This window comes from Ascaphus truei, chromosome 1 (genome assembly GCF_040206685.1).
Source record: "Ascaphus truei isolate aAscTru1 chromosome 1, aAscTru1.hap1, whole genome shotgun sequence".
Lineage (NCBI taxonomy): Eukaryota > Metazoa > Chordata > Amphibia > Anura > Ascaphidae > Ascaphus > Ascaphus truei.
Window position 1 is genome coordinate 275,121,448 of NC_134483.1, and position 27,141 is coordinate 275,148,588.

The 27,141-nt window shown below is 46.9% G+C and overlaps 1 protein-coding gene across 1 annotated transcript in view; it reads left to right on the top strand.

Moving 5' to 3' along the window:
• The first annotated feature begins 6,608 nt into the window (after positions 1-6,608).
• The window catches only part of LOC142496247 (low-density lipoprotein receptor-related protein 2-like), a 73,192-nt gene continuing 52,659 nt past the window's right edge, over positions 6,609-27,141 (top strand). Inside the window, exons 1-5 of the mRNA XM_075602874.1 lie at positions 6,609-6,876; positions 22,521-22,634; positions 23,489-23,608; positions 24,406-24,633; positions 25,902-26,009. Of these exons, the coding sequence (XP_075458989.1) occupies positions 6,807-6,876; positions 22,521-22,634; positions 23,489-23,608; positions 24,406-24,633; positions 25,902-26,009 (640 nt within the window). The 5' untranslated portion in view covers positions 6,609-6,806. The remainder of the gene's footprint in view (positions 6,877-22,520; positions 22,635-23,488; positions 23,609-24,405; positions 24,634-25,901; positions 26,010-27,141) is intronic.

Genomic DNA, 27,141 nt, shown 5'->3' on the forward strand with positions numbered 1-27,141 from the left:
TGTACTGTATGTGTTTGGGGGGGGGGGGGGTATTTATTTATTTAAATGAATAGGACAGGCTTATTTATTTTAAATACAGGTTTGGTTCCTTAGGTCTGCGGGGACCTCTGGAGACCACCTGAGAACTCCCCGGATGCACACGGGTACCAGGCTGCGGACTCATGGGGGACACCTGCGGAGAAGAATTGGGGGCCCCACATCTGTGGGGGCCCTGTAAACCCATAGGGGCCACCCGAGGGCCCCCAGACCCCCATGGGAACCACCCGGGGACCCTCAGACACCTGTGGGGCTGACCCAGGGCCACCCAGACACCACGGGCCCACCCGTGGAGACCCCATTTGGGACCCACGGTGACCCGCAGAGACCACCCGGAGGACCACGGCGCCTGGCGGGGACCACCCGTAGGCCTCCAGACCCTCTGGGCACCCCCCTCTGGGCCACTGTGGGGCCTGCGGACACCCGTCAGGACCACCGGGGACTCCCGTGGGCCTGGGGTATTAACCCTGTATATAAAATAATAAATCATGTATTTATGGGAGGGTACAGGGGGTGGGGGGGTTATGTATTGTTTATTAAATATAGTTATGATTATTGTGGGCAGCGGGGGTGTTGTCCCCAAGCCAGGGTGGGTAGGCTTCCCGGTGGGTAGTGGGTGAGGGTGGTTAGGCCTCACGGGGTGGGTAGTGGGGGAGGGTGTTTAGGCCTTCTGAGTGGTGGGTGATCGTGGGTTAAACCCTTAATTACTATAGCGGTTAATAACCGCTATGGTGATTAAGGGGTTAGGGGACATTACATTGGCTCTTTTTATTCTTGTTTATGTTTTGCAGCATCGGAGGGGGGCTTGGACGGTGATGAAGATGAGGATGGCCTTCATCGTGGCAGCCGGGTATGGGTGAGTGCAATATATATTTATTTTATTTATTGTGCTTTATGTATTTTAAATGGGCAAATGCACTATTATCCATATGTGGATAATAGTAATTTTGCCCATTACTATACTGTATGTGATAGGGGGGTGTACATTTATTAAAAAGTATTCGTGTTTGGAAATTATTTTCTGGGGGGCACAGAATTGGTACTGCAGGCCCGCGGGGACACCTGCGGGGAAAATCCGAGGGCCACCGCTGGCCTATAGTATCATTGCTGTGCATCCTAAACAATTTATATATGTACTGTATGTTAGGGGGTATAGGGGTTGTTTGTGACACAGGGGGTGTATGTTATTTATTGCAATGTTTATTGGGGGAAATTGTCCCCAATAAATATGCTATTATGCCTTAACCCTTCATTGCTTAGCAGATAGCCGCTATGGTAAAGAAGCAGCATTAATGTATTTTTAATAATATTGTGCGGGAGCAGGGGGTCTCCTGAGCTGAACCGCATTGATTTCTGGCTCAGGGACCCCCTGCTTCCCGAGTTACAGGCCCCGGTTTGGGGCATCAGTGCCAGTGTCGCCGCCATCTTTAAAGCGGGCACGTCGTGTCTTGGACGCTATAAAGATGGTGGCGACACTGGCACCCGATGCCCCACACCGGGGCCTGTAACTCGGGAAGCAGGGGTCCCTGAGGCTGAAATCAATGCGATTCAGCTCAGGGGACCCCTGCACCCGCACACTATTATTAAAAATACATTAATGCTTCTTCATTACCATAGCGGATAGCTGCTATAGTAAGGAATTATTGTTTATTGATATGGGTGTTTTACTCATAGTGTAGATGTGCAGAGGGTCTCCGGAGCTGAACCGCTTTGGTTTTAAGTACGGGGACCCCCTGCATCTCGAGATACAGACCCCTTTATGGGGTATCCCTCTGCTTTGTTTACATCCCGTGGTCACGTGATCGGGACATTTAAATGCTGAGGGATACTGGCACCTCATAACGGGGCTGTATCTCGGGAAGCAGGGGATCCCCAGACCTGAAACCAATGCGGTTCAGACCCCCTGAACATCTACACTATGAATATAATTTTATTTGGGCCGAGGTTTGCGCCGAGAGAGTGGAGGATCTCTCTCTCTGCTGCAGGCTGATATCGGCAGGGGAGCCCTTCTCGCCAGGCCGACTGTCTCGCCACCGGCTAATCGCCATGTTTTGAAATGTTGCTTTCGCATTGATTTGCCAGGGATTCGGCCATTCCTGCATACTGCGAGGGCAACACGCACAAAACATGGCGAGTTCAAACCCTGGCGAAAGCAATTTTTCGCTGCTTAGTGCATGACCCCCATTGTGTCCTACTGTTGCCCTCACCCAAATACCTATAGAACACAATAACCCATGATCCTAAATGATTTATGGCAATTTAGTGATGATTTTGATACCATTGATTATAACAGCAATCAATTAACTGAATATCATTGCAGAGTGAAGTGATGTCTGTGTTCTACATGACACCACACAATTAGATGTATATTTAAAAAAAAAATTGTACTATTTATGGTTAGTCCATATGTTTTTTTTTAATATACTGTATGTTTCTATGTATTTTCCTTAGTGTTGTGGTTGTTTGGTATGTTCGGTTTTAAATGTTAGTTTATGATGTACTGTGGTAGCCTTTTCCGCGTGGGTTGCTGGACTGCGGTTTAATCCACCTATGGTTAGTTATATTTACAAACTTTTTTGGCATATATGCCAATACATAAGAACAATCATGACTTTCAAGGTTTAGGGTTCTAACTGTGGCGGCAGTGTTTCTCGGTAAAGTAGTGATACCGACAGCAATTGTGTTAATATACATGTGTAGCCCCGGTTCCATTGAGCTTCCCGAGATCCCCCTCCTTGCAGGCAGCGCGGTCGCGAGTGCCGCCGTAGCCAGCAACGGACCCGCCGGCTGCTTGCAAGGGTGGCGGCCGGAGCAGGGAGCGCTCCGGGTCCTGGGAGTCTCGGCGGCGCACCCGGCTAGCGGGGGCCGCCATTACAAAGGCGCGCGCATGCGCAGTGGTCGTGCTTGCGCAGAAGAGACTAGGGAGTTGCGGCGGCCATTAGGAAGTCGCGCATGCGCAGTAAGAGCACGCACGCGCCCCCAATGCAGCTATAGCCTCCGAGGGACTACAATTCCCATGAGACCTAGGGAGGAAGCCCCAGTTGACCCAGAACAGCCAATAGGGCTCAAGGAATCTCAGCAGTTGCAGTTGGTAGTTGCAGTTGGCAGTTGCAGTGGGCAGTTTGCAGTGGGCAGTTGGGAGTTGTAGCTGGGAGCTGGGGGAGTTAGGGAGTGTGCAGGGAGCAGTAGCCCCTAGCACTAGGCCTAGTTACCCCCAGAGGTCCCAGATAAGTTACCATACCCCAGTTTGTGGTTGCTTCAGGGGCAAGCCCTACGTAAGGAGATCTGCCCCTTTAGCTATTTGGTTAAGTTAGGACACGCTCAGTGTCGAGCAGCCTGATTGCTGGGTCTGGGCTCAGACCCCTCAGTTACATAGAGACTATCTTCGTGGAGGCCAAGCCAAGCAGTGACTGTGGCCTGCCGGCTACAGGCGGATCCCCGTCCAGGTACAGACGGTGTGGAGCTGTGGTGATATTATCCACGCTGGAAGTCACCCCACGCGTAGGAGGACATCACATCGGATCAGACGGATCCATACCGGTTGTATAGCGGTACCTGCGGGCTGGAGCCCCGGGCAGGTATCTATAAATAGTGCACCAACACGTCCAGGGATAGCGCTATCTCCATCACACGTGGGTGGGTTTGGACATAAGGTACTCTGGGGAATACTTATGTTGATGTGTGCACCCGGTGCACTTCTACTGTATGTGTACGGCTATCTGCATTATTCTGTGTGGTACAGGTACCGAAGTTATTAGTATTAGCAATAGTAAACAGTTATTAGCATACACTGTGTGCGTGTCTTATTATTGTGGTTCCTGTAAGAGGACCATCCCACTCAGGTGGGAACCATTACAGGTGGAGGCGCTGTGTACGACGAATCAGGTAACCCCAGGCTCCCAGTGGCGGAGGTTCAGGTCTTCTGTGAGCCTATCAGGTAACGCACCACACCAGGTAACATAAGTGTAGATTTCCCCACATGGTCCCCATCTGCGATAGGGGGCGGGAAAGGTGTTACACATGTTAATGATTCCTATATGTTTTTTTACGTGATCCTGTTAGTGGGATTGCCTCCAGGTGGCCTTGTGGACCCTCATTGGCCAGTTTCTATCTAATTCTACCTGACTCTCTTAGCAGGGGGGACGTCTAAACAGCGCTATAGGCCCCTGGGCAAAGCAGTGCACTGGGCCCTGCCTACACAGCAATTGTTGTCCCCAGTCGTTAATTGCCTCCCGCGAATCCATTACAATATTCTGCTTCCGTAACATTGCAAGCAATAAAAATGGCAAAATTTCTCTCGCGAATGCAGACATGTCAACTCTCCGCTACAAGTTGTAATTTTTCTCCTTCTACCGAGTTAGTGGGAAATTTGAATGTTGAGGGGGGTGATCGGAAAATTAGTGTTAAATTCTGGTCTGTGCATAGATTAGCATGGGGCCCCTATACTCGTGGGGCCCCATGGCAACTGCCCAGCGTGCCCATGCATTAAGACGACACTGTCTCTTAGATCGGGCTGATTTGTGTGAAGGGTGCACCTGTCCATAGGGAGGTTTCTACTTATAGGGCTGTTTGCCAAACGTGAATCACTCTTTCATAAAGCGCCGTAGAGGCGGGAAACGCGTCAGATGATTCTATTGCTGTTTTTAGTTTTGGCTTTTATGCCTAATAAATGATTATATTTTTTACCTGTCTCCAGCCTAGCCTTTACATTCGCAGTGCTCACTCCTTCCTTCTTGCACTTACCTTCACTTCCGGACTGAAGCACGCACAGGAAGCCTTTTCTTCCCCGTCGGGGCGTGAGTATAGTTCACGGATGACTATTAGCTGTTTTGTCAGTTTTCCTTCAGCCAGTGTGGTGTGTTCAAGCGAAGCCTGCATGTCACGAAGCCACGGAATCAGACAGATCTGCCTCGCAGGGAACTACTGTTGACGCGGAATCCACGCAAAGACAGACAAGGTCAACTGCATTTTCCCCCTTACATTTGGGCTCCAGGCAGCGTAAAAAGGTGATTATGCATTGATTTTATACACCACACAACACTGGGCTATTGGATTCAATTAATGGAGAGTTGACCTCAAGAACTGTTCTATACCACAAGTATACTTTTATGTGAGACAGATTTGTTTATATACATGATTCACGGGTACACTGTTTGCTATTGGAGCACCCATCAGGGATTCATTTCCCTTACATAAACCAAATAAAACTGTAAATGAATAAATATGACAGGACTCTCAGTAAATGCCTCAGTGTTCCAATTTATCCACATTATAAACAAAACAATTTAAGGAGGAAAACACATTTTGTATGCTGGCATAAATAGAAAAATGATTGTGAACCAACATTTACAAAAAAAATATTGCAGAACAAATACCGTATGTACAACTAGCTGTAGACTGCAAGTATGCACAGAACGTAACTCAAGGGAAATGCAAACAAAATATATTTATAAAAAAAGAAGGGGGTCAATATATTTTAAATGTAAATATATTACAGATGCAGCGGCCATGTCATGGCGTGGGATTTCTTCCAACCGTACCGCCTTAAGACGCGAGTGCAGGCGAGTGCAGAAAATTGCATTTTAGTGTTCTGGTTTTTAAACAACTGAAATTGGCACAGTAGCACAGTAATGTACACAATACAATTTAATTGCACACCATCCATGAAATTCAAACAAAGCAACCGCAATAAACACGTGTGCCTGGGGCGATTGGCGGCATTAATGCCGCGTGGAGTACAGAAGCGCACAAAAGCGCACACGAAAACGGCACCTTGATTTGTTCGAATAACGGCCGCTGCATCTGTATTTCTCTAGTGTACTGATGTAGAGATTTATTTTGATGCAGGAGTAGCAGGACCAGGTAGAAAAAACTGTAGGAGATCCAGAGCGCGAGGTACAGACCATTGTGAATTATTTCGATATTTGCAGGAATACTGCAAGTTATAGAAAAAGGAACATCCAAAAGAAAATGTTATATCATTAATACAAATAGTAGTAATTGTAGTAGGCACATATCTAAGTGGAAACCCCTTGACCAGACCTAATAGGGAAACTAAAAAAGGATAAGAATACACTTTTTGTATGTTTCTTTCATATGAGTTCTATTATGTCCAATATTTTTCTGATTGTTTAATTTGTTTTTGCTCATTGTATTTTTTCTAAAAATATTTTTTGGAAACTTAATTCTTTTCTGTGTGTGCAGTGTGTCTTTATCTTTTTTCATGGTGATAGTGATCGGGGAGCCAAGGGTAAAGTTACCCTAACCATACAAGCAATAAAAATAAATCTGAAAATTAAATCACATGAAAAATATTTCTGTACAGTATCATTGCAAATTTTCCAAAAGTTTGGGAAACCGGGGTTATACAGGTCTAAAAAAAAAAAAATACTGAAAACATGTGTCTGATCACCGAGATAAACTAAACATTGCCCTGGCACTAAGTCATAGGGGCCAACAACAGTGCATTGTAATTATATTTATTTCCAAGTGTCCTTCATTTCACACCTTTGCAGACTCTCCTGCCACACAGTGTACGGTGAATCAGTTTGCAGCTGCACAGAATCTTCTCCTTAAATTGCCTTGCTGAATCCTCTCCAGGTGCCAAGTAACTTCAACCAATGATGGACCAGCATGCCCAGCAATCAGCTAGATAAGAGTCCTCCTCCCACAATAATTTTTTTTTTAATTCCTTTTGAATCTCGTGCCTCCTTTTTTTTGTTTTGTTACCAGCTTTGTCAACTATCCTATGCATAAGCTTTCTTTGGAGTATGGGGTGGATCTGTGCGAGATTGGTTTTAGCTATTTTATGTGGTCTCCTTCCCGATGCTTTCTTAGCAGGTGAGCAGGGTGGATTTTCTCTGTGTTTTTTTTTTTTTTTTTTTTTTTTTAATGTATATGTATGTATTGTAGTGCACTGTGGGTTGAGACTATAATACTTTATAGCTTATATGTTGCATTTGTTTCCTATCACAATTCTATTGGCTATCAGTTGTGCTGATTTCTGATTATAGTTATATATCCACATTGTCTCACAACTTTGTATTACACAGATTGTTTGGCAGCTTTTGTTGAAACTGCTTGTTTTTAGTAACCTTCATTTGATGATGCCTTTAACATTTATTTTCCAATTCATATGGTTAAACACTGGAAGCTTTTTTTTTCATTGTGATTAGTTCTAAAACAGTTGGTGGTGGGGTGGTGTTCACCTCCCATGTTTAATAATTACCACATTGTTTTAGCCTGGTTTGTTATCCTGTCTTTGCTTCTTTATGGCGCTCTGTCCTATTATTGACATAACTGCGTATCTACAGTATGCTGTAGCCTAACAATCCAGATCCCTTAATTTGGCAGTAGACTGCTGGAACACCTGAGGCAATGCTCGTGTTTGTTATTAGCTGCCTGTACTGTAATTCTGCAGTTAAGTGATAATGAAGAATGATTGGGTAAAGCCACTGAATGGAGCCTGGTTCAAGTCCCAGTGTGTGCTTCTCATGACATTTGGCAAGTCCCTTTACCTCCATGTGCCTTACACCAAAATTTGATTGTAAACTGAGGCAGAGATTTAAGTGTACCTCTGAAAAGTCTGTGACGTTCTGTTATAGAAGAAACCATGTTAATGTAATTGTGTAGGATTTCTTTCATCTAACTATGTGTGGCCCTTTTTTTTATTATTTTTTTTTTTGGTGTGCGCAACTTGTTTCATCAGTATATGTTGATGGCTTTGGGTATGTGTATTATGTACTTAATATGGAGGGGGGGGGAAGCCTGTTCCTAACAAGCATTGATCTGCACAGAGGTAGAATCTTCCCTTTGTTTGAGGATTAATTTATTTTGTCAGCAATTATCTAAGTCAATTACTATACTTATACCATTTGCCTAACTGTTGCAATAAACTGCTGAGTTGTTGCCTCAGTTTAACCTCAAATGTGCTTCAGCCTCAAGCTGTGACTTGTAATGAGACTGTTGCCTTTTGTCAATATTCCTCTTCCTGAGCCGTTGTGTTTTTTTTGTTGTAGTTTTTCTGGGAATGTACATCATTTAACACATGTATTTTTAAAAGTAAAAAGACTATATCACCATCAAGATGTACACCAATGGGGATACATCATGAATCGTATCTGGATCACACTGGGGATAGTTCGGCGGGCACAGTTATAGGGTGATCGAGTCTATCCTTAACATGTACACCCAATCCCCCTCCTTGGGAATATGTCACCCACCAATCTCCGTTTTGTCCGCAGTTTGCAAAAATGGGCAAATAGGCTTTCCGGTGTGCAGAGCGCATGTGTCCGCTTGACACCCATGCAACTTGGCATACCTGGGATACACCCTTTTTTTTTCGGCGCCCCTTAGTCTGGGGTTTGGTCCCAAGCTGTCAATGGCCCGGGATCTGGCATTTATCAAGATTCCGGCCATGTTTACACTTTGGTGATCTAAGGTTTTTCATCCCTGTCACTTCGCTAGACTGAGGGTCTCCGGCTTGTTGGGACCTCTTTGAAGTGCAGGAAGGAAAATACCCTCAGCTCATTCACATGGGCATCCGCAAGGGGGGCGCTTCCCCTCCCCCCCCTGGATCCAGGGCCGCCAACAGGGGGGCACAGGGGGGACAAAGGGTACTGCTTCTAGGGCCCCGTGGGTCAGGCCGGGCCCTCTGCGCAGCCGGGCACCAGTTAATTAAATAAATTTAAAAAAAAAAAGTTTAAAAGAATGGTGCCGAGTCCCGGTGCGCATGCGCAGGGCCAAGCTTCCCCCCGCTCCCAAAGTGGGACGGAGGGGGAAGTACAAGCCAATCTCCTCTGCGGCCCGCTCCCCCTCCCGCTCCCAACGTGGGATAGAGGGGGAAGTACCAGCTCCTCTGCGGCCCGCTTCCCCCCCCCCCCCCCTTGGCCAGCTTCCCGCGCACCCACCTCCCGTCTCTGGCAGCTGCCGCGGGGATATCGGGGGCAGAAGGGGGAAGCGTCCGGCGACAAGCTGCACCCACCCGGTCAAGGTAAGTCACCGTCACCCACCCCGTCACCGTCACCCACCCCGTCACCCACCCCGTCACCCACCCCGTCACCGTCACCCACCCCGTCACCGTCACCCACCCCGTCACCGTCACCCACCCCGTCACCGTCACCCACCCCGTCACCGTCACCCACCCCGTCACCGTCACCCACCCCGTCACCGTCACCCACCCCGTCACCGTCACCCACCCCGTCACCGTCACCCACCCCGTCACCGTCACCCACCCCGTCACCGTCACCCACCCCGTCACCGTCACCCACCCCGTCACCGTCACCCACCCCGTCACCGTCACCCACCCCGTCACCGTCACCCACCCCGTCACCGTCACCCACCCCGTCACCGTCACCCACCCCGTCACCGTCACCCACCCCGTCACCGTCACCCACCCCGTCACCGTCACCCACCCCGTCACCGTCACCCACCCCCCGTCACCGTCACCCACCCCCCGTCACCGTCACCCACCCCCCGTCACCGTCACCCACCCCCGTCACCGTCACCCAGTCACCGTCATTCACTCACTCACCCACCCACCCAACGTCATTCACTCACTCACCCACCCACCCAACGTCATTCACTCACTCACCCACCCACCCAACGTCATTCACTCACTCACCCACCCACCCAACGTCATTCACTAACTCACCCACCCACCCAACGTCATTCACTCACTCACCCACCCACCCAACGTCATTTACTCACTCACTCACCCACCCACCCAACGTCATTTACTCACTCACTCACCCACCCACCCAACGTCATTCCCTCACTCACTCACCCACCCACCCAACGTCATTCCCTCACTCACCCACCCACCCAACGTCATTCCCTCACTCACCCACCCACCCAACGTCATTCCCTCACTCACCCACCCACCCAACGTCATTCCCTCACTCACCCACCCACCCAACGTCATTCCCTCACTCACCCACCCACCCAACGTCATTCCCTCACTCACCCACCCACCCAACGTCATTCCCTCACTCACCCACCCACCCAACGTCATTCCCTCACTCACCCACCCACCCAACGTCATTCCCTCACTCACCCACCCACCCAACGTCATTCCCTCACTCACCCACCCACCCAACGTCATTCCCTCACTCACCCACCCACCCAACGTCATTCCCTCACTCACCCACCCACCCAACGTCATTCCCTCACTCACCCACCCACCCAACGTCATTCCCTCACTCACCCACCCACCCAACGTCATTCCCTCACTCACCCAACCAACGTCATTCACTCACCCACCCAACCAACGTCATTCACTCACCCACCCAACCAACGTCATTCACTCACCCACCCAACCAACGTCATTCACTCACCCACCCAACCAACGTCATTCAACCAACCACACACCCACCCAATGTCATTCACTCACCCACCCAACCAACGTCATTCAACCAACCACACACCCACCCAATGTCATTCACTCACCCACCCAACCAACGTCATTCAACCAACCACACACCCACCCAATGTCATTCACTCACCCACCCAACCAACGTCATTCAACCAACCACACACCCACCCAATGTCATTCACTCACCCACCCAACCAACGTCATTCAACCAACCACACACCCACCCAATGTCATTCACTCACCCACCCACCTAATGTCATTCACCCACCCACCCACCTACTCACCTACTCACCCACTCACCCACTGTCATTCGCCCACCCACTCACCCACTGTCATTCGCCCACCCACTGTCATTCACCCACCCACCCACTGTCATTCAACTGTCCTTCACCCACCCACCCACTGTCATTCAACTGTCATTCACCCACCCGCCCGCTGTCATTCGCCCGCTGTCATTCGCCCGCTGTCATTCGCCCGCTGTCATTCGCCCGCTGTCATTCGCCCACCCGCACCCACTCGCTATCACTCGCCCGCCCACCCGCCCACCCGCACCCACTCGCTGTCACTCGCCCACCCGCACCCACTCGCCCACCCGCGCCCACTCGCTGTCACTCGCCCGCCCACCCGCGCCCACTCGCTGTCACTCGCCCGCCCACCCGCGCCCACTCGCTGTCACTCGCCCGCCCACCCGCGCCCACTCGCTGTCACTCGCCCGCCCACCCGCGCCCACTCGCTGTCACTCGCCCGCCCACCCGCGCCCACTCGCTGTCACTCGCCCGCCCACCCGCGCCCACTCGCTGTCACTCGCCCGCCCACCCGCGCCCACTCGCTGTCACTCGCCCGCCCACCCGCGCCCACTCGCTGTCACTCGCCCGCCCACCCGCGCCCACTCGCTGTCACTCGCCCGCCCACCCGCGCCCACTCGCTGTCACTCGCCCGCCCACCCGCGCCCACTCGCTGTCACTCGCCCGCCCACCCGCGCCCACTCGCTGTCACTCGCCCGCCCACCCGCCCACCCGCACCCACTCGCTGTCACTCGCCCGCCCACCCGCCCACCCGCACCCACTCGCTGTCACTCGCCCGCCCACCCGCACCCACTCGCTGTCACTCGCCCGCCCACCCGCACCCACTCGCTGTCACTCGCCCGCCCGCACCCACTCGCTGTCACTCGCCCGCCCACGCACCCACTCGCTGTCACTCGCCCGCCCACGCACCCACTCGCTGTCACTCGCCCGCCCGCCCACCCGCACCCACTCGCTGTCACTCGCCCGCCCGCCCACCCGCACCCACTCGCTGTCACTCGCCCGCCCGCCCACCCGCACCCACTCGCCCACCCGCACCCACTCGCTGTCGCCCGCCCACCCGCACCCACTCGCTGTCGCCCGCCCACCCGCCCACCCGCACCCACTCGCTGTCGCCCGCCCACCAGCCCACCCGCACCCACTCGCTGTCGCCCGCCCACCAGCCCACCCGCCCACTCCCTCACTCGCCCACCCACTCGCTGTCACTCGCCCGCCCGCTCACTCGCTGTCACTCGCCCACTTGCCCACCTGCCCGCCCGCTGTCACTCGCCCACCCGCCCACTCGCCCGCCTTCCCGCCCGCTCAGTCGCTGTCACTTGCCCACCGTCATTCTACTTTCATTTACTTGCCCACTGTCATTCTACTTTCATTCACTCGCCCACTGTCATTCTACTTTCATTCACTCGCCCACTGTCATTCTACTTTCATTCACTCGCCCACTCGCCCACTGTCATTCTACTTTCATTCACTCGCCCACTCGCCCACTGTCATTCTACTTTCATTCACTCGCCCACTCGCCCACTGTCATTCTACTTTCATTCACTCGCCCACTCGCCCACTGTCATTCTACTTTCATTCACTCGCCCACTCGCCCACTGTCATTCTACTTTCATTCACTCGCCCACTCGCCCACTGTCATTCTACTTTCATTCACTCGCCCACTCGCCCACTGTCATTCTACTTTCATTCACTCGCCCACTCGCCCACTGTCATTCTACTTTCATTCACTCGCCCACTGTCATTCTACTTTCATTCACTCGCCCACTGTCATTCTACTTTCATTCACTCGCCCACTCGCCCACTGTCATTCTACTTTCATTCACCCGCCCACTCGCCCACTGTCATTCTACTTTCATTCACTCGCCCACTCGCCCACTGTCATTCTACTTTCATTCACCCGCCCACTCGCCCACTGTCATTCTACTTTCATTCACTCGCCCACTGTCATTCTACTTTCATTCACCCGCCCACTCGCCCACTGTCATTCTACTTTCATTCACCCGCCCACTCGCCCACTGTCATTCTACTGTCACTCGCCCACTGTCATTCTACTGTCACTCGCCCACTCGCCCACTGTCATTCTACTGTCATTCGCCCACTCGCCCACTGTCATTCTACTGTCATTCGCCCACTCGCCCACTGTCATTCTACTGTCACTCGCCCACTCGCCCACTGTCATTCTACTTTCATTCACTCGCCCACTCGCCCACTGTCATTCTACTTTCATTCACTCGCCCACTCGCCCACTGTCATTCTACTTTCATTCACTCGCCCACTGTCATTCTACTTTCATTCACTCGCCCACTGTCATTCTACTTTCATTCACTCGCCCACTGTCATTCTACTTTCATTCACTCGCCCACTCGCCCACTGTCATTCTACTTTCATTCACCCGCCCACTCGCCCACTGTCATTCTACTTTCATTCACTCGCCCACTCGCCCACTGTCATTCTACTTTCATTCACCCACCCACTCGCCCACTGTCATTCTACTTTCATTCACTCGCCCACTGTCATTCTACTTTCATTCACCCGCCCACTCGCCCACTGTCATTCTACTTTCATTCACCCGGCCACTCGCCCACTGTCATTCTACTGTCACTCGCCCACTGTCATTCTACTGTCACTCGCCCACTCGCCCACTGTCATTCTACTGTCATTCGCCCACTCGCCCACTGTCATTCTACTGTCATTCGCCCACTCGCCCACTGTCATTCTACTGTCACTCGCCCACTCGCCCACTGTCATTCTACTTTCATTCACTCGCCCACTCGCCCACTGTCATTCTACTTTCATTCACTCGCCCACTGTCATTCTACTTTCATTCACTCGCCCACTCGCCCACTGTCATTCTACTTTCATTCACTCGCCCACTCGCCCACTGTCATTCTACTTTCATTCACTCGCCCACTCGCCCACTGTCATTCTACTTTCATTCACCCGCCCACTCGCCCACTGTCATTCTACTTTCATTCACTCGCCCACTGTCATTCTACTTTCATTCACCCGCCCACTGTCATTCTACTTTCATTCACCCGCCCACTCGCCCACTGTCATTCTACTGTCACTCGCCCACTCGCCCACTGTCATTCTACTGTCACTCGCCCACTCGCCCACTGTCATTCTACTGTCATTCGCCCACTCGCCCACTGTCATTCGCCCACTCGCCCACTGTCATTCTACTGTCATTCGCCCACTCGCCCACTGTCATTCTACTGTCACTCGCCCACTCGCCCACTGTCATTCTACTGTCACTCGCCTACTGTCACTCGCCCACTGTCATTCTACTGTCACTCGCCCACTGTCATTCTACTGTCACTCGCCCACTGTCATTCTACTTTCATTCACCCACTCACCCACTCACCCACTGTCATTCACCCACTCACCCACTCACCCACTGTCATTCACCCACTCACCCACTCACCCACTGTCATTCTACTGTCATTCACCCACTCACCCACTGTCATTCACCCACTCACCCGCTCACCCACTGTCATTCTACTGTCATTCACCCACTCACCCACTGTCATTCTACTGTCATTCACCCACTGACCCACTCACCCACTGTCATTCTACTTTCATTCACCCACTCACCCGCTCACCCACTGTCATTCTACTGTCATTCACCCACTCACCCACTGTCATTCTACTTTCATTCACCCACTCACCCACTGTCATTCTACTTTCATTCTACTGTCATTCACCCACTCACCCACTCACCCACTGTCATTCTACTGTCATTCACCCACTCACCCACTGTCATTCTACTGTCATTCACCCACTCACCCACTGTCATTCTACTGTCATTCACCCACTCACCCACTCACCCACTGTCATTCTACTGTCATTCTACTGTCATTCTACTGTCATTCTACTGTCATTCTACTGTCATTCTACTGTCATTCTACTGTCATTCTACTGTCATTCTACTGTCATTCTACTGTCATTCTACTGTCATTCTACTGTCATTCTACTGTCATTCTACTGTCATTCTACTGTCATTCACCCACTCACCCACTGTCATTCACCCACTCACCCACTGTCATTCTACTGTCATTCACCCACTCACCCACTGTCATTCTACTGTCATTCACCCACTCACCCACTGTCATTCTACTGTCATTCACCCACTCACCCACTGTCATTCTACTGTCATTCACCCACTCACCCACTGTCATTCTACTGTCATTCACCCACTCACCCACTGTCATTCTACTGTCATTCACCCACTCACCCACTGTCATTCTACTGTCATTCACCCACTCACCCACTGTCATTCTACTGTCATTCACCCACTCACCCACTGTCATTCTACTGTCATTCACCCACTCACCCACTCACCCACTGTCATTCACCCACTCACCCACTGTCATTCTACTGTCATTCACCCACTCACCCACTGTCATTCTACTGTCATTCACCCACTCACCCACTCACCCACTGTCATTCTACTGTCATTCACCCACTCACCCACTCACCCACTGTCATTCTACTGTCATTCACCCACTCACCCACTCACCCACTGTCATTCTACTGTCATTCACCCACTCACCCACTCACCCACTGTCATTCTACTGTCATTCACCCACTCACCCACTCACCCACTGTCATTCTACTGTCATTCACCCACTCACCCACTGTCATTCTACTGTCATTCACCCACTCACCCACTGTCATTCTACTGTCATTCACCCACTCACCCACACTCATTCTACTGTCATTCACCCACTCACCCACTGTCATTCTACTGTCATTCACCCACTCACCCACTGTCATTCTACTGTCATTCACCCACTCACCCACTATCATTCTACTGTCATTCACCCACTCACCCACTGTCATTCTACTGTCATTCACCCACTCACCCACTCACCCACTGTCATTCTACTGTCATTCACCCACTCACCCACTCACCCACTGTCATTCACCCACTCACCCACTGTCATTCACCCACTCACCCACTCACCCACTGTCATTCTACTGTCATTCACCCACTCACCCACTCACCCACTGTCATTCTACTGTCATTCACCCACTCACCCACTCACCCACTGTCATTCTACTGTCATTCACCCACTCACCCACTGTCATTCTACTGTCATTCACCCACTCACCCACTCACCCACTGTCATTCTACTGTCATTCACCCACTCACCCACTCACCCACTGTCATTCTACTGTCATTCACCCACTCACCCACTCACCCACTGTCATTCTACTGTCATTCACCCACTCACCCACTCACCCACTGTCATTCTACTGTCATTCACCCACTCACCCACTCACCCACTGTCATTCACCCACTCACCCACTCACCCACTGTCATTCTACTGTCATTCACCCACTCACCCACTGTCATTCTACTGTCATTCACCCACTCACCCACTGTCATTCTACTGTCATTCACCCACTCACCCACCCAGGCAGGCAGACACATGTCTTTTGTTGAAAATATAAAAATAAACAGGTTGCATTGTAATGTTTTATTCTGTATCACAATAAGAAAACAGTTAAGTAAAAGTTGCGCTCTAAAAGATATTTTTTCGTGGTAGGTGCGCTATGGGTTCGGGGGGGGCGCTATGGGTTCGGGGGGGCTGCTCCTTTCATTTGTCCTGGGCCCCATGATTTCTGTTGGCGCCTCTGCCTGGATCACTCGCAGTCCTGGGCTGTTTTTGGCATTTATGGCGCTGTACAGTACGTTAAAGGCGCTATAAACGCCAAAAACAGACTCTGGGTGGACCGGGACGGAGGTGGGTGGACCGGGACGGAGGTGGGTGGACCGGGACGGAGGTGGGTGGACCGGGACGGAGGTGGGTGGACCGGGACGGAGGTGGGTGGACCCCCCTGGTGCCGCGGCAGGCAGCTAGTGGTAGGCTAGCCTATGCTGCTACGCAGGAGGAAGCGCAGCGCACTGTCATTGGTAGCACTCGGGAGTGATGCGGCTCTCATTGGTAACACTACCTACCAATGAAAGCCGTCTCACTCCCAAGTCGGGACCAATCTGTGCTGCAGCCGGGACCGCCATTGCGCTGCGATTATAAATTATGCCCCCCCCTGAAAAAATTTCTGCGGATGCCCATGCTCATTCACCCCTAGCATATTTACATGCCAAAGGATTTTTTCCCGGGCTAACAGAAAAAACGGTTCCTGCCTGTACATTTTTAAATTCACAGTATTATACAATTTATTAAACATGTTCTGGGTGTACCACAACTCTACTTTTTGTATAGGTGCATTATTTATTTATTTATACTTGTACACCAAAAATTAGGGTGGTGGGTGCCTCTGTTCGTGAGTTAGACCTCTTAATGGAAATGCTTGCTTGTGGGAAGTCCAGTTCACCTACTTCTCACGTCAATTGACACACTTCCCACGGCAATAGACTTTCTGCCTTTCAAGTTACGGGGCTAACAAGGTACGGATACAGTACACTTTATCTGTAAACCACTTCAAATCTAACTGCAAGCCACTTATTCAATTGACGTGTGGTTACGAGGTCGAAATAGATAGAAATGGATACTACAAACAGACCTCTAAACCGCAGCCACGCTTCAATCAGTGCTGGGTTTGGCGCTCATAACTCCATCTTGTGCCTTTGAAGTAAATGCAATGTGTGCTATATTCTTTTATTACAGCAGGCAGAGAACAGCCTGCAAATGGGGGTTAAGAAGGCTGGGACAGGGCAAATACAGCAGTGCAGTGCAAATACTTTTAACCCCTTCATTCCCAATGCGAGTTGGGGTTAATCAGCCGGGTATAATACCTTTTTATTTAGGCCTGATTAACCCCCTACTCGCCACAGACATGGCTTTGATTTCTAAAGTTTTGGAAGAACCTCTTGGCAGTTTCTATGTATTAAAAGTCAAGCATCAAGTAAGTTGCGAGGTTTTATAGCAGATGGGAAAATGGGGAAATGGTCCATCTGTGGGCCATGGATTCTTCCCTCCTGTCATTCTAAGTTCTATGGTAAAATTGCTGTTTAATCTAACCTCTCCAACCAAAGTGTCTGCAAGGGGCCAAGCTTTATGTATCAGGTGTATATTATTGGCCACATATGCTTCGTTAAGCAGGTGGATCGAGTGTGCTAGTTGGGTATTGAGGGGAAGGGTATTCTGGAGGTGTGGGGGAGGGCTTTAGATACAAAGGGGTAGAGAGAAATCCTTGAGCAGAATGAGTTTGGATGCTGCATAGCAAGAAATTAGGGCTGAGATGTAACGAGGAAGAGTGTAAAGCTTAAAAGTGAGGAGGAGAATGGAGTGTATGATATGGGATTAAACTACACCATGGTGTCATGAACCAATATCTTTAAGATTTGTATCTTTTTTTTTTTTTTTTTTTTTTTTTTTTTTTTAAATTTTGTCTAGAAACTTACTCTTGGTTTGTGTGTCCTTTAAGATTTTAATACTGGCAAGTCATTAATACTCCGTATTCTAGCATTGTCATACTCCGTATTCTAGCATTGTCATAAGTGTCCTACTTTGGAAAAGTGTTGTCCCAAAGGCGTCCTTGGATTGGTGTTTTGATCTGGTGAATCTGATTTCATACTGGTCTAAAGGGCCTGATTGGTTTTTCCAACATACGCTTGGATTCACTAAATTCCAGTTAGGGTATAAATAGGCATTGGTGTTGTGCTTACCAGGTAATTCATTAATGCTGCATAAAATAATGAATATCATACAGATTGGCAAGTTTAACTAGCATGGAAATATTTATTTATAAAATGTCTTACCAGGAAGTAATAAATTGTTACCTTATGTTTTCAATTATGTCCTGGGAACAGTTATAATGGTCAATTCAGATATTTCATAGACCTGTTGGAGAAGGCAAATTAGGTGCAAAGGATAAAAAAAAAGTTGGAGAGTTTCAGATTTGAAATACAGTAACTTTAACACCAACAAACCTCAGCCAAAAGGCTCACACCCTTTTGGCTGTGCACCTGTGGGGCAACGCAGATGTAGACTGAAGGGGTTCAGAATGAATGCAGCTGTGATTTCAAAGTCCTTTTTGTCCCTTAGGGCATTAGTGTTCCAGAGGGTGGGGCTGACTAAGCACAGCAGTAGGCAAATGCAGAGTTAACCCATAGCATGCTGGTCATGTGCAGAGCGGAAGCTCTTGGGGAACCCCAACAGGCATCTGCCTTTGGGGTGATTTTGTAGACTGAAGGGGTTCAGATTGGCAAATGCATATTATTCACATGCTGTTCTCTAAACTCTGCCTCTGTCTACTGCCAAAAATAGTGCAAATTTGTATCACCTACCTCAGGATGGAGTTGGACTTACCTTGTCTATAATGGCCACTATATGTACAGGCAAGGTATAGTAAGACTAATCAACCTAGAATAAGTGATGAAAATACATATTCACAATGAATAACTTATTAAAAACCCCTTTAGAAGCCCAAGAGGTATGCTAGTCACACTGATCATGACTCGGGTTAATATTTGCACATGGATGGTACAGCATGTATTTTGTGAATAGTGCCCAAAAGCTTTCCTAAGGGTAGCCTCAGACATCTAAGGGGATACATCTCGGTTTTAGTGTATTACAAATTACTGGAGTGCTTTTGCGATGTGGCCAAAAGAGCTAAAATCAAAACCAAATCCATGCACATCCAAATGTACTAAAACCCAACATTACATCATTAACCCTTTCGTATTACTTCTGTCATGCTACATGAAGGCCTGCACATCTTTAACTACTGTACAGTATATGAAATATTGCATTTAAATTGAGGTTTTATTACATGTTTGGCCACAATAGGATGAGTTTACCCACGATGCAAGGTAACTACAGATCATGAAAGTCTGAATTTACAAATGTTTTTTTTTTTTTATTTAAAATTCTTTTTTACACAAGTCCTCTGTTTCTCTTTAAATAGATGTTTTTAGAACATATCGAACACTCAAACTACCTCCAAAATTATAACTCATAACGTGCCTGCGAGCATGACTGTTTGGATTGTGTGACGTTCCAACCAGAAGGAAAGTTGTATGCAGTCAGTTATACTACCATTTGGTGCGGGTTAACTTGTTTTGTGTGGAAGTTTAAATAATAATAATTTATTTTTATTAAGCACTGCTAGTTTTATGTAGTGCTTTTCAGAGGCATTTTACAGACACAGTCCCTGCCTCGTAGAGCTTACAATCTGTTTTTGGTGCTGACACTGGGAATTGAACCAGGTTCCCCTGCTTCAAACAGTGCCAATCCGTGTCTTGACTCACTGAGTTTTTTTTTAAATTTTTATTTTTTTTTATTTTTTTTTAAATTCCCCCCCCCCCCCCCAGCATCCTCTATGGCAGGCCTGCACAACTCCAGTCCTCAAGGGCTGTAAACAGGCCAGGTTTTCAGGATATCCCTACTTCAACACAGCTGGCTCAATTAGTGGCTTGGTCATAGTCACTAATTGAGCCAGCCGTGCTGAAGTAGGGCTATCCTGAAAACCTGGCCTGTTTGCAGCCCTTGAGGACTGGAGTTGTGCAGGCCGGCTCTATGGCATTCCGAAAACAGCTGGGATATTACTCCCTTCTAGTTGGGCTAGGACAAATGTTTTGACACAGATATATAAATGTCCTTCGCTAGTGTAGTTGTGGCATATTCTCTCAACTCCTTTACCACTGTCAATATTGGCCACTGTACAGAGCTCTGAAAATCGTAAATACTTGAATGGAATATACAGCTCAATTTATTGGTGTTCCTTATCTGGGTATACTAGATTAACATCTACTTCTGGGACAGGTGTTGTGACACTTCATTACAACAGTGAATCAGAAAGCCAAGCAAAGTTGATTATCCATCTGTAGCCAGGGTCCCTCCGGTCCCCCTGTCTGCCGGTTTTTTCCCCCCTTGCGTGTGTGCTGCTGCGGGGGCGAGAGCTTTCCCCGGGGGCTCCCGGCGGCAGGACGCCGCCATGTTTAATGTGTTTGCATGTGCGGAGGCTTGCGCGTAAGCAGCCGTTGCGGCGGCCATGTTGAGGTTGGTGCGGGAGTTCGCTCCTGTGCAGTGCAATGCACAGAGGTTGGTAAGGGTAGCGGTGGCCATTACATGTGTGCAGGAGCTCTTGGAAGTTGCGCATGCTCAGTTAAGAGTAGCGGCGGCCATTACAGCTTCAGACATGCGCAGTAGAAATCACGCACGCTGCGCTAATAGAGAAGAGGTCCTGAGTGGACTACGATGCCCAGCAGCCTCTGGGGACTGCCCTTTCACCCCTATCACCTGCTGCATTGAAGCCAATATTGTTTACAGATTCTCCTGCAGCAAAGAAGATACAATGTTGTGTGCAGACAGGGATTGTCAGTAAGAAGCTGGGACACAGAGGGGAGGGTGTGTTTGTGCAGGGAGGAAAGTATCCTCCTGCACTAGGCCAGAAGTCTCCCCTTAGGCCCCAGTTAGACCCCACTCCCCTTCAGCTTGTGACTGCTTTAGGGAAGGCCCCTTAGGTAGGGACTTTGTCCTGTTAGCGGTCAGTTCAGTCAGTGACACAGCTGCAGTGCTGTGTGCTCTGACGAGAAGTGTCAGTGTACAAGGAATCATTCTCTGCAGAGACAGAGACTGTCTGAGCAGGGAGCTTGCTCAGGAGACCCCCATCGCTGAGGCTTCGGCGCTGGACACAGACGGTCCTCTTCCACAGTTCTGCGATTCCCGGTTGCAGGAGAGCCGGGCAGGTATTATCCAAGTCACCAAGTGCAACACCTATACATTTCATCTTAGTGGACAGCGCTGTCCCACACGTGGGTGGGGTTGTGAGACTCTTGGGACTTTGGGTACATGGACTTAGGGAATACTGTGTCGGGTTAAGGCCCTGCAAGGTGTGTGGAGAGTTGTGCTTAGTAGTGTTACAGGGTGACACTGAAGTTATGTACTGTTGATGTCATATTGTTGATGCATGTGTATTGTGTTACCTGCCCATATAGTAAACCTGTGATAGATAGATGGATAGATAGATAGATAGAGATATATTTGTTGTTATTATTATTATTATTGCTGTTATATTATATTTAATATTATATTTAATATATATAATTAATATATATAATATATATTATATTATATATTTTATATAATATATATTATATATAATATATATTATATTATATATTTTATATAATATATATTATATATTTTATATAATATATATTATATATTTTATATAATATATATTATATATTTTATATAATATATATTATATATAATATTTTATATATTTGATATAATATATATTATATATAATATATTATATATAATATATTACTCCTTGGTGTATATGGTTCATATATGTGGGTCCTGTGTAGGGGACATTCTACACTCCTAGAATCCTGCACAGGTGGAGGGGCTGTAATTATAAGATTGTTCTAGAGGATTCACCCCAGGCTCTCACTAGCGGAGGCTCAGACCTCCTGTGATCCTGACAGGTATACTGCACCACACCTGGTAACATATAGGTTCCCCCTCACATACTGTACACTATATGCGATTGGGTGGGGGAATACCCGTTACACATCTATGCATGTAAACTAGGGCTTGAAAAATTGGAAAGATTTTTGGATACTATGGCTTTGTATGTTTTTTTTTTTTTTATATGCTCATCCTGGTGGATCACTAGGTTTATCTGTCACATGACCTCTGGGGGCCCATAGGGTTCCCTAAAGTTAATCTGTAAATTAATTATTGGCAACATCATTCCCTATTTTAGTTGCAATAAACTTAAAAAAAAAAAGCACTTTCAAAACAAAATAAAAAAATCTCATTTGTCAATCCTGCAGTCTAACTTTTTTATTTTATTTTTTTCCCCCTCTCTCCTTGCAACTCTTGTAGATACTGCAGTTTGTAGTTTTCCTCAGCAGTTTGCATGCAAGGAGAAATGCATACCCATTTCTTGGCTGTGCAATGGAGACCGGGACTGCCCTGATGGTACAGATGAACAATGTGGTAAGATATAATACTGTAATATTTATATATTCTCCCCCCCCCCCCCCCTAGAAAGCATGTATGATCTTGAATTTGCCAATGTCTTGTATCTTTTCAGTAAAATGTTAAAGTGCACTGCGCACTGAACACACAAAACAAATGTTTAGACACTGGGGCACATTTCTAGCTGGTAAGCTTTGAATCAAATGCAATATCACTTGCATACTCGTTGGTTTACCAGCATCTGCAGATGTACTAGACAGTAACCTTTTGGAGGAACAAATTAGATGTTAAATGCTACATGGGATGCAGTTTTTAATGGACTAATATTTACTGTGTACTTATAGTTTCAGAAACATTTTTCCTTTAAGCAGATCACAGAATCAAAAAGTTTAAGGGGTATAAGTCAATGGGTACTCTACTTTTTTTTTTTGCTAAATTATTTTGTTTTTTGAGCAATGTGACATTTTGCCTTTCACAAAACATGTAAACCAATTTGCAACCACTTTGGGACACATTTGCACATCTAGTCCAGAAACAGCACTCTGAACCTTAACTCTTAAAGCAACTACAAAACCCATTTGCATTTAATGTTTTAGTACTTCCTTAAATGACACTGATAAAATTGTTGTAATTGCTGGGCATTATTGATGGTGATGGGGCTGCTTTTCGCAAGGTTAAAACGATTTACTGGTTTTATTTGTTTTACGGATGACGTAAAGTGGGTCATGGTTTTGCTGAGAATACAATGCAATTTATATGAAGCCTCATGCTTTCATTTCTTCTGCTCACTTTCTCTCTTTGGCAAACAAAATTTAAGATGGCCCTCAATTTTTTTAATTTTTAAAAAAAAAAATTTATTCTCTCAAATTTAGATGAAGTATGTCACGGTGACAAAAATGCATGGCAATGTGATAATGGAAAGTGCATTTCTAGTAGCTGGAAATGTGATGGCTTTAGTGATTGCCTGGATGGTTCCGATGAGAGCGAATGTGGTATGTACAACTTAGAATATTCATTAAAATGTTTTCCAGGTACTGTAAGCTCATTCAATGTTGTGCCCATCCTAAAGTACACGTTGAGGTTTCTTTGCAATATTGGAAGGCACTCGGCAGACCAGAGCTCTTCAACTTGCACCCCAAGAGACAAATCTGGTCTGCGAAAGGTGTTTAAGTGACTCCTGTGTGGGGTGTTTTTATTTATTTTTAATGCGTTTTTTGTAGTCCTTCTGATCTGTCTCTATTCGGGGACTAGTTGAAGGGCATTGCAGTAGACCTTTCTCAACCCCAAAGCAAAGCCACATACAATTGAACGTTCACACATATTATTTAATTTTTTTGATATATAGGCACCGACTATATCACATTGTGATTTTGATGGAAGATGCATATAGAGTGGGAGAGAAGAATGTGTCTCTACTGTCATGTTAACTTCTTTTTATGGTGTTTTCAAAGCCATTTTAAGGGCATGTAGGCAATGGGGCGAGTATGGGATGAATTCCAAAAAGTTTGTAAGCTACTGCAAGTCTTACAAGTGACAGTGGAGATGATTAATTTTTTTTTAGATATTTTATATTTAAAATCCGTTAAGGAGAAGACCTAATAGTGGGTTGGTGGGAGTGTTCCTAAATTAGTGATGTAGTGGGAATTTGATCTTTACAAGTAAGTGCTGGAACCATAAACTTCATTTGGGAAAATATATTGTGTAAATCCCTTCCATTAGTTATTCTTTTTCCATAACTCTTATTTTTTTTTTTTTTTTTTTTTTTTTAATTTGTATCTCCAATTACTAGTTTGTGCAGCAGAAAAAATTAAGTGCCTCAATGATGACCAGTGTATAGATGCATGGGAAGTGTGTGATGGTCACCAGGATTGTGAGGGTGGTTTTGATGAGGAGAATTGCCCTGAAAGAAAGTGCATGGCGCTCCAGTGGCAGTGCAAAAACCAGGTGTGCATTATGGAGTCGTGGAAATGTGATGGCATCGACAACTGTGGAGACGGATCAGATGAAGATCAATGTGGTAGGATTTTTCCCACTTCTTGGAAAAATAAGTACATTTGGGTAAATATCACGAACTTGGAAACCCTATTGAAATGTAGATATCTGAAATGGGAGCAGCATTCCAGTCCTTGCATGGAGTACTACAAACAGTTACCTTCAAATTGTAATTAGGCCAAGTGTTCACTCCTGACAATATCCCATAGTGCTGAGGAATCGGTTGAAGTACTGTAGTGTCAACTGCACTTGCTGGTGTGACAGTATACATACAACAACATGCCAGCAGGAACAATGACATCTGCTAGATCTGTACAATATTGCTCTGGTGTTGCTGAACAATTTGCCCTTCTAGATACAGCCACAGAGGTGATATAAGGAAGCTATTGTCTTGCTTTTTATTTCCCCTTTTTAGGGTACGATCGGCAATTTAATCTACTGCCCTATTTTCTGTTAACTGGCACATTAGTGGAATTGGGAGTCATTTTTGCTCTACATGGAGTGTTTGGAGGATATAGTGTCAGGAGTTACTAGAAGAAATGTTGACTCATTCAGTCCCTTTTGTCTAAAGCCCATATTTACCAAGCTGTGGTATTCCAGTAGACTCTTTCCAGTTCTGGAAGATAAAGCATAATCACTTGGATCTGCTGGTGTCTTATGACGTGTAAACAAACAAAGCCCCAATGCCACATCCAAATTACTGTTTGGATGTGGCGTTGGGGTTTTTTGTTTGTATGCAGTACATTTGGTCACCCCAATAGTATTCCTTTTGACACAAATATGTGGGGGGTGCTGGGTTCACGGCTTGCAGGGATTGTTTTCTGGAGTAGCACTTCTTTCTAAATATGGGCCCTGATATGCTTGGATTCGTGCCATTAACATTAGTTGCCATAGTTTAGTTCAGTTACAGAAAATCTCTCCCCCTACAGGTTTTTATTGCAATAAATGCTGGGAGAACTTATTAGTCATGGTTTCAGGTAGGATGTTTACATAGATTACTAAAGGGGCGGCTATAAGGCACCAACTAATACTGTAGCTACAATTATATTCATTGACCTAATTTGTCCTACTGGAATCGGTGTTACCCTGTCACAAACACCTTCCATTCAAGGTTCCATGTTTTCAAGAATGAAAATAATGGAATTCAAGACTAGACTTGCATATTAGAATTCTGAGATGCCCATTCTGTCAACTATGGGTACAATGGTAAATTACATTGGTGATAAAATGTTCTACTCTGGCACATATTGTGAGTTAATATGTAGATATATGGCTAAACATTCTGTTTTCAAGAACCCTGTATTGGAGACCTCCAATGTGATGGGCACTGCTTTAATGGTACGCAAATGTGTGATGGGGATATGGACTGTGAAGATGGGACTGATGAAACAAACTCTTGTGGTATGTGACTTCCAGTATATGCTAGACTTTATTAATTTTTAAGTCATGTAGATGGACTGTGATTGTGCAGCTAAAATAAATTTGATCATTAGAGGGCTATTAATTGGCAACTTAGTACATATTTTACATATTTTACATATTTCATACAAATTGCTACATATTGTAGCTCTTCTTTGATACTCGCTCACATTAAAGGCAAACACTATGCTTGTATTCATACTGTATTAATACAATAGTACTGTACTTGAGTCATTGTGGCTATTTCTGGTAATTGAGGGGTTGCTGTGCTTGTCTCCATCTACAATGTAATCATTCTGCTAGACAAATGCCTTGGGTGTGGAAGGTGTACACGTGACCTCGATAAAGTAGCCATAGAAAAGTAGCCATAGAAAAGTAGCCAAAGAAAAGTAGCCAAAGAAAAGTAGCCATAGAAAAGTAGCCATAGAAAAGTAGCCATAGAAAAGTAGCCATAGAAAAGTAGCCATAGAAAAGTAGCCATAGAAAAGTAGCCATAGAAAAGTAGCCATAGAAAAGTAGCCATAGAAAAGTAGCCATAGAAAAGTCGCCATAGAAAAGTCGCCATAGAAAAGTAGCCATAGAAAAGTAGCCATAGAAAAGTAGCCATAGAAAAGTAGCCATAGAAAAGTAGCCATAGAAAAGTAGCCATAGAAAAGTAGCCATAGAAAAGTAGCCATAGAAAAGTATCTGGGACCAAAAGAGTAAATTGATACAAATCTGTGCACCCCATGTTTAAATGTGTATGCAATCAGTCTACACTCTATCAATGTGTCAAAGTTATACTTTAATACAACAAAGGCATACTATTTTTAGTTTATCACTTACCTGGGGGTTTGTATTTTGATGGCATCAAATATTTACTTTTTTGGGCAATGTACTGACCTACATTGACCTTTTTTGTTTTATAGCTCATTGGATACGCTATTTGATTTAGCACTATCTACTCTATAAAGGCCTCGGCCATGTTCCTTGCTTGATGGCGGAAGGGCTCTGACGCGTGCTCCCGCTCAGCACTGAGCCCCTACAGTCGCAATTAGAGCGGTTTTAGTAGGGGCTCACCTGCGCTTCCGCTAGCGTGCGGAAGCGCAGGTCTTGGGGGAATTTAAAATTCCCC